The sequence below is a fragment of the Rhodofomes roseus genome (genome assembly GCF_022264815.1).
Source record: "Rhodofomes roseus strain CIRM-BRFM 1785 chromosome Unknown C8Q71scaffold_73, whole genome shotgun sequence".
NCBI lineage: Eukaryota > Fungi > Basidiomycota > Agaricomycetes > Polyporales > Fomitopsidaceae > Rhodofomes > Rhodofomes roseus.
Window position 1 is genome coordinate 1,363 of NW_025953029.1, and position 7,762 is coordinate 9,124.

At 53.9% G+C, this 7,762-nt stretch overlaps 2 protein-coding genes across 2 annotated transcripts; one reads left to right on the forward strand and one right to left on the reverse strand.

Annotated features, from left to right (window-relative positions):
• Positions 1-257: 257 nt before the first annotated feature.
• On the forward strand, positions 258-902 carry C8Q71DRAFT_728595 (uncharacterized protein; the record flags this gene model as incomplete). The annotated part of the gene is made up of 3 exons (XM_047921970.1): positions 258-331; positions 385-582; positions 842-902. The coding sequence occupies 3 exons, from the start codon at positions 258-260 to the stop codon at positions 900-902; spliced, it is 333 nt and encodes a 110-aa protein (XP_047772220.1).
• Positions 903-1,828: 926 nt separating this feature from the next.
• Positions 1,829-5,291, reverse strand: C8Q71DRAFT_719246 (uncharacterized protein; the record flags this gene model as incomplete). The annotated part of the gene is made up of 2 exons (XM_047921289.1): positions 1,829-3,172; positions 3,222-5,291. 2 exons carry the CDS (start codon positions 5,289-5,291, stop codon positions 1,829-1,831), a joined length of 3,414 nt encoding a protein of 1,137 aa, XP_047772221.1.
• Positions 5,292-7,762: the final 2,471 nt, after the last annotated feature.

The window sequence follows — 7,762 nt, forward strand, 5'->3', positions numbered from 1 at the left end:
TCCCTCGCCCATATTTGGCCATGGTCTGGCTCAAGACAAGTGCATTTCCTTTTTCGTCAAACACCACCGCCCATCAGCGGCCAATTCGTCGGTTATGATCATGTGCATGGCTATGAGGATGGTATATAAACCTGGCCGCTGTCTGACCGCCTCCCTCGTCTCTTTCCCTCTTCCCCCCACCATCCGTCATCGACAGTAAGTAATTCTCATATCTAAGCATCACAAGCCAAGCTAACAGTCCATAAGACAGAACTGTAATGTCCTCTAACAATGCTGTGGTGCCTGAGTTGCCCAAGTCCTTGAAGCGCAAGGCTGAGGACGATTTGCCTGTGTAAGTGATTGTTAATTCAAGCATTAGATTGTTCACTCATTGGCCTGCTACAGCCGTCACAAGAAGAAGGCGAAGGTAGCCCTGTCGGCCAAGCAGCTAAGGCGTCAGCGGCGCAGGACACACCCAGCTGCAAGGCCTAACATGGTCCTGTGTGCGGTTCCAATCCATGTCATTGGGCATCGTTGGAGGTGGTTGGAGCCTGGTGTCCAGCCACTGCCCACGCTCGAATGGGTCCTTGGACAGAAAGAACAGTAAGTGATATTGATATTATGGATTTTCCGGCGCTGAACAAGTCATTTACAGAGGCTGAGCCCTTGAGACGTCTTATACCCTTTGAGACACTTTAGTACTGTACCCTTATGCCTTACGATGATCTGAGCCAGCTCGTATACTGTCATATAAGTTGAGGCCAATTTATCTGTCTTGTTAAGTCCGATAATCTGTGTCAATGATCTACCACATCTGTATTGTTCCCTTCTATTGAAATATGAACTCCTTACGTGCACTAAGCTGGTTTTCAATTCCTGCACCATATTTGGCCACGGTCTCGCTCGACATAGGCGCAACATGAGCCTTTCCTTTTTCGTCAAACACCATGGCCCATCAGTGGCAACATCCCCGGTTATGATCATGTGCACCACCTTGAGGGTGGTATATAAACCTGGCTGCTGTCTGACCGACCCACTCGTCTCTTTCCCTCCTTCCCCCACCATCCCTCGTCAACAGTAAGTAAATCTCATTGTTAAGTGTTACAAGCCGAGCTAACAGTCGATTAGACAACATTTCAATGTCTTCTAACAAGGCTGTGGTGCCCCAGAAGCCGACGTCCTTGAAGCGCAAGGCTGAGGACGACTTGCCCGTGTATGTATTGATTTTTTGTATCATTAGATCGGTCACTTATTCGCTTGTTACAGTCGTTACCAGAAGAAGGCGAAGGTGGTCTTGACGCCGGAGCAGCAAAGGAGGAAGTGGCGTAAAGCACACCCTGCTGTACGCCCCGACATGATCATGTCTTCGGTTCCAATCCACGTGCTTGGGCGCCGCCGGAGATGGTGGGTACCTGGCGTCCCACGACTTCCCCCATTGGACTGGGTCCTGGGGCGCAAATAGGGTAAGTGATTTCGATATTGTGGATTTTCCGGCGCTGACCAAGCCATTTACACACCGTTCTAGCACCTGGGATGCATCCTAAGACGCCTCATTACCATACTCTTATGCCCTACAATCATCTTAGCTAGCATTTGTATGGTCATTTGTGTTGAGGGTAATCGGTCAATATGTCTTGCTCTGTTGCTCTGAGACGTGTTACACGCCTAGGAATCATTTCTCTAGCATGTCAATCGTCATGTAGGTTCAGGCAAACTCCTAATCTGTCCACGCTGTGTGTCAAGTCCAATGTATATGCTCATTTGCCCTCGGACCAGCATTTGTGAGAATACACATTGCATCCAAGATCTGTGTACATGGATATGACACAAATTGCGTACAGTCTACATCCTATTCTGAACCCTCTTCATCCAAATAATACCCATCTCCACTGGTGCTTGAACTCGAACTTGACGACGAGCCCTGCTTCTTAGCACCTGGCGGCGCCCGCATATTCTTCGACTTCTTAGACCGCCTTTCCTCCATCTTCTTTTCCCTGGTTGATTTACTGCCGATGGCCGCCTTGATCATCCTCCCCCTGTCCTTCTGCGGCACAGCCTGCCTTTCCAGCTGGCGCTCGAGAGCTGCATGCTCCGAGACCACTGCCCTAGAGCTCCGCTGCGCTCTGCGAGCATTCCGCTCCTCGCCAATACCCTTGATCATGTAGTGCGCAGGGTTTGTGATAATGCGTATGGAGCCGTTCATGGTTTGCCATGTATTCCCCGGAAGAATGGCCCCATCGTTACGGCTGATACGAGTAGCCGGAAGACACTGAATACTCGAGAAGATTTCACCCAGCTCGTCATACACGTCTTGACGCTCTTCTTCGTCAAGCTCAGTGATGTCACGCCAAAAGCGGGAGAGGTAGCCTGTCCTGAGGAGGTAGAAGGGGCGGAGTGCGGCCGAATTGGAGGCGATCTCCTGGCTCTCGGGAAAGTACATCTTGACCCTGTCCTTGAAAGACACCTCTTTCGGGCCACGGATGTTTTTCCAGCATCCTGTGTTGATGGCGTCCCAGCTGACTTTTGTAATCGAGTCGAAGACGGTGCCCAATGACCATGCCTTCATTGCCTGTTCCAGAGTGGTCACTTCCGGTTCGCCTCTCGACGTGAAGTAGATCTCATTTAGCATGTCCCACATCTGCGCAGTAAAGGACTGGAATGCGCGACGGACAATGATGAGCAGAGGGAGGTACCGCATGTCATACTGCCGGATGATATTCCAGGGCTCGTCTCGGACCGCAGTCTGGACTGCATTCCAGGTCGGATACTCGCCGAGTGGATATGCGATCGAGGGACCAGAGTTCGCGGGGTTGGTGCGAGGGTTGAACTTCTTTCGAATCTTGAGAGCGGCAAGGACGTCTTGGCTGTCAAAGTCCTCGATGTCCATGAGGGCGAGCTCTGGCGAGGTCATGTTCAGGTTGTGGAGAAACATCATGCCAAACCGGGACCGATTTTGGCGCATCTGGAGGTCGCCGAGGGAGCGCAGGACATGCCCTGGAACGATGATAGGCGTGGTCTCGACGGAGCGGATGAGGTGGGTCAGCACGCCAGTGATGCGACCATAGTTTGTAGGCCGTGTGCGGTAAAGAGACATTTGAACAGCCATGAGCTCATCCAGACGGCGAGACAGCCATCTGAACCATAGGTCGGACGTGACCCACAGAATTGGCTGGGACAGGATGAAGGTGTTTGCCTGAAGGAGATGTCAGTTCATTTCGTCTCGTGTGCACATGCCAGCTCACCATCTCCCTACACGACGTCATGAGCTGCTCAACCACTCTGCCTCCAATGCGGTACTCATCGCGCACTCCATACGAGTTTGACGGTGCAGAGCCTTTATAGAGCTCCAGAAGACGGTTGCAGTCCGTGGACCATGGCTCGTTGAGATTGTAGGCATCACCGTCTGTTGCAAAGATGGGACGGTTGTCATGTGTGCGTGTTGCCTCGTAATAGAGATTGTACGAGGATCGAAAGGCGATGTGGGTGCGCTCCGCCCTTGCCTGGAGCATCTCGGCCTGCATACCGCCATAGCGAGCGAGGGTGTTGCCCGTGTGCATGGTGCCTCGGCTGTAGCCACCTCGCCCGTACGATGCCTCGAGCGCATCAAGGTGCCATAGGCCGACCATCGGATTTGGTGCCCGTGGAACAAAGCAAAAGCCTACGTCGACGAGCAGCTCTCCCCGGGTATAGCTGAGCATGGCGGGCGCATCGAGGACAGGGTACGACTTCTGAAACAGCTCCCATGGATTCTCTTGGGAACGAGACAGGTTGACTTGGGACGCAAGCTTGGTGCCCTTGCCCTCGAGAACAAAGAAGAACGAGCCGAAGCGGTCCAATAGACCTGTAGGGCTGTTTTCGATGAGGCTCCTCATCTCTTTCTGTATGCGGATGAGGTCTGTGGGCCTGACATCGACCACCTTGCCACGAGCTGGGTTGCCCTTTCGGTGCGACTTGGATGCAGACTTGAGCTTGAACTCCTGGACTGTATAGCCAATGTATGGCTCAGTCTCTGGACCGAGGACGGTGCGCACAGCTGGGATGATGACTTGCTCGTATAGCATCTCCTGGAGCTCGTAGGGCATCATGACCTGCCAACGGTTCGTGTACTCGCTCTTGTGGCGCATACGAGGGAAGAAGATGTAGGCTGTGAACGGACCATGTCCCTCCACGACGGATGCAAAGCGGGTATGCGGAATGTTGCTGAGGGGTATGCGCTTCTCGATCCACTCTGAGCGTCCGCCCACTAGGCCGTTCGGGTCCGATGGGGGCATGAGGAGATGGACGTAGACGTGGTTCGACCTAGGGATAATGGCCATGGGACCAATAGAGGGAGTGAGGTGGACCTTGACGCCGAGCTTGAAGGTAAGCTTGTCTGTCACCCAGATGAGGCTGTCAATGTCGACGGAGACGTCGATGTCGTCTGGTCCCAGCACTTCGCCATCCTGTTCTGGGTTGACATGGATGTATTTCTCGTCATTGTCCGCTCGACCACGCACAAAGATGTCGCGTGCCTCGTCCGTCCCTGGAAGAGCACCTGCGTGGAACAGCATGTCCTCAAAACCCATTTCAGTGACATCCGTGATCTTGATTTTCACAGCGCTTGCAAGCCCACGGCTGAGGGAATACTCCTCGGTGGCGGCACCAAGCTGCGCTGTAGGTTTGTAGTCGCTGGGGGTGCCAACACAGAGAATATGGTCGAGAGGCTGCATGGGCGCGTTCAGGTAGAACATATTGCCATAGCAGGGCAGCAGTCTGTTTCCGTAGTCAATGAACATCGTCCAGGTACTGCGTTCGCTTGTCCGCTGATAGAAGCTGTCGCCGAAGAGATGGTAGGTGTGCAGGTACTCCATCTCGCGAGTATTGTTGAAGGGCACGAAGTCCTCTTGTGTTGGACACTGCTCATACTCGTCGTACAGCGTGTCATCGGCGGGCCAGAATGGGTGTGTGGGATTGGGCAATCTGGGTGGTGGTGTCGGGCGGGGGAAGCGGTCAATGCCAAGGTTGTGCCAGCTATCCTCTCTGTAGTAGAGAGTGGCCGACTTGCGCTGGGCGACGCTGGACTGAATGTCCTCGATGGCCGCACCAAGGGCCAGCTCGTTCAGCGGATCGTCATCGTTGTCTTGCTCCGGCTCGGGAGTGTTTTCCGGGTTTTGCTGCGGTTCTACACCGGGGACATCGAGTGGTCGTGGCGTGGAGCGGTCAATGTCAGGAATGGGGGCTTGGGCAGGCGCTCTGCGTGCACGGATACCGCGTCTTTCACAGTCTCGACATGTAGCCTCGTGGGCATTGAGCTCTCGCTCGATCGCCCCCATGCGCGCATTGCGGAGGCGCATGAGGTAGTACTCGCTGCCATTGTCATATTCTGCAATCGCCTGGCCACCGGCATTCCAGGTCTGCCACTCCTCTGGGCGCTGGTCTCGGATGAGGTTCCAGGTCTGGCACGAGGCTCCGCAAATACGGCGGATGCCCTGGAGCATCAACATCCGCATATACTGGGGACAGATGTATGTGGGCCGGTTGAGCTCGCGCGTGGTGGGATTGATATGAACACCTTGCTGCATGAGGCCCAGGATGATGCTGGTGGCGAAGGGGCCACAGTCAACGCCGTTTTGTGCCCATGGGACATTGAAGATGGTGAGGTCCTCGGCAGTATGCGGCTCCCAGTTGTGCAAGGTGCAGATGCCCTTGTAGTAGTTGTAGCCATCCCAGTCGTCCCAGTTGTCATACCGCCTGTCCACGCTGGTGCGGCTTATGACGTAGACGGCATTGGACGAATAGTTGAGGAGTGCAACGAAGAAGTGTTCATCGAGGCGGACAACAAAGACGACTGGGACAAATGGGCATGGTCCACGCGGGGGTAGAAATGATAGACGGCGGAAGCGAGGCTTGGTGTAGAGGTCCATAAGATATGCTTCCTTTGAACCCAACTGCCATGAGCCGGCGAAAGCAGCATCAATGAAACGGATGTGCGCAGTGGTGGAGTTGTGGAGCCAGTAGTCGAGAAGGAAGACATTGATGATGCTAAGGTCGAGGAAGGTACCCATCCTAAGAGTGTGGCAGTTCATACATGCAGTCATCCAGAGCTCCGGTGCTGACAGGAACTTGTCTGCCGAAACATTGTAAGGCACAGGACGCACACAAGTGCTGATTGTATGCCTACCTGCAGCCTCCCTTCGTTGCATTGCAGTGTACGGTCTGTTGTTCTGTGGAACAGGCGGGGGGGAGGGGGAGGGGGAGCTATGTGGCTGGTGCTGCTCTTCATCCGACGGTCTGTACGCGTCGTTATCCTGGGTGTTTTGTGCTCCGGGCTCCGGTGTATTCGAGCCACTGCCAGCTGATGTCGAGGAAGACGAGTTGTTATCAGGGAGCTGATCAATAAAGGAGTCGAGCATGGCTTCAGCATCTTGCGTGGTCATCGGTGTTGGTGTGCGCGCTGTATCGCTGCGCTGATCCTCCATTTCCTCAATGAAGGAATCCAGCATGTTTTCAGCATCCTGGGTAGACATTGGAGTCGGTGTTAATGGTGTCTCAGGTCGGCTCTGGCTCGATGGTCTGGAGTGCTGGTCAGATGTCATGCCATTGGACGGTAGATGGATGCTTGCCTTGTTGGGCTATGCATTTCAACGTCTTCGTTCTCGCTGTCGACGTCCATGTAAGCCGGGCTGCTTCCCAGTCCCAAAGACATCGCCAGGCTGTCCAGCTGCGCAACGGCCTCTTCATGACTCATTGGCGACGACCTAGCGGATTTTCAGCAAGAATATAACACCCATTTGTGTGATTCATACGGTGGCGAAAGGTCCATGGGGATATCCTCGTCGTTGCCCAATGAAGGGCTGGTGCCATCCATGTTCAGCCCTTCTGCAAACTCGTTCAATTGGGCTGCAGGGGAGGTAGACATGGCGCTCTGTATGGCAGGACTAGGAATGATTTTGAGGCCCAGAGGGGAGAATACGCACGTACACTGGGGGGAGCTGATGGTGGTTGATGAAAAGATTGATTAGGATCGTAATCAGCTTGGGGCTCGGCTAAAGGGCTAACATGAGGCAGCCATGTGTTTTGACTATATACCCGGCCACTGCGCCTGTGGTGTGCTCCTCCCCTTTCCCCATCACTCGCTATCCACTCAGACTCTGTTTGTGTTATCCTGCCATGTCCGACCTCTTCCGCAGCGCCGTACAGACCCCAGCTGGCTCCAGCATTGCCTCGCCGTCCCTGTCGGACTTCTTCAACAGCGCCATACAGCCCTCACCTCGCCCGCACAGGGGCTCGGTGTTTGACACGCCTGTTCGACCAATATCAGCTCGCCAGTCGACGTCTATTCCAAGCACTCCTCGTCGATCAATTGAGGTCACCCCCTCTTTACGGATCAGCGATGAAGAGTGCATGGTCGCTGAAGAGGTTTGGAAGGGGTATAAGGATGTGGATACGGTCCGGTGTGAGTATGGCTATATTGTTCAATGTTGACTCCGTGCTGACCTTGCGATTTAGTGCACAATATGCCTCCTATTGGCTTGCTTGAGGTATCATCGGTACTCACCTGTCACATCGACGACTTTGTGTGTGTATATCCCCGTCTGCCTGCGGACGGCGTGGAAGAGCGTGAGGATGCCGACGCAGAGAGTAGGTTAGGTTAGGTTAGGTTAGGTTAGGTTAGGTTAGGTTAGGTTAGGTTAGGTTAGGTTAGGTTAGGTTAGGTTAGGTTAGGTTAGGTTAGGTTAGGTTAGGTTAGGTTAGGTTAGGTTAGGTTAGGTTAGGTTAGGTTAGGTTAGGTTAGGTTAGGTTA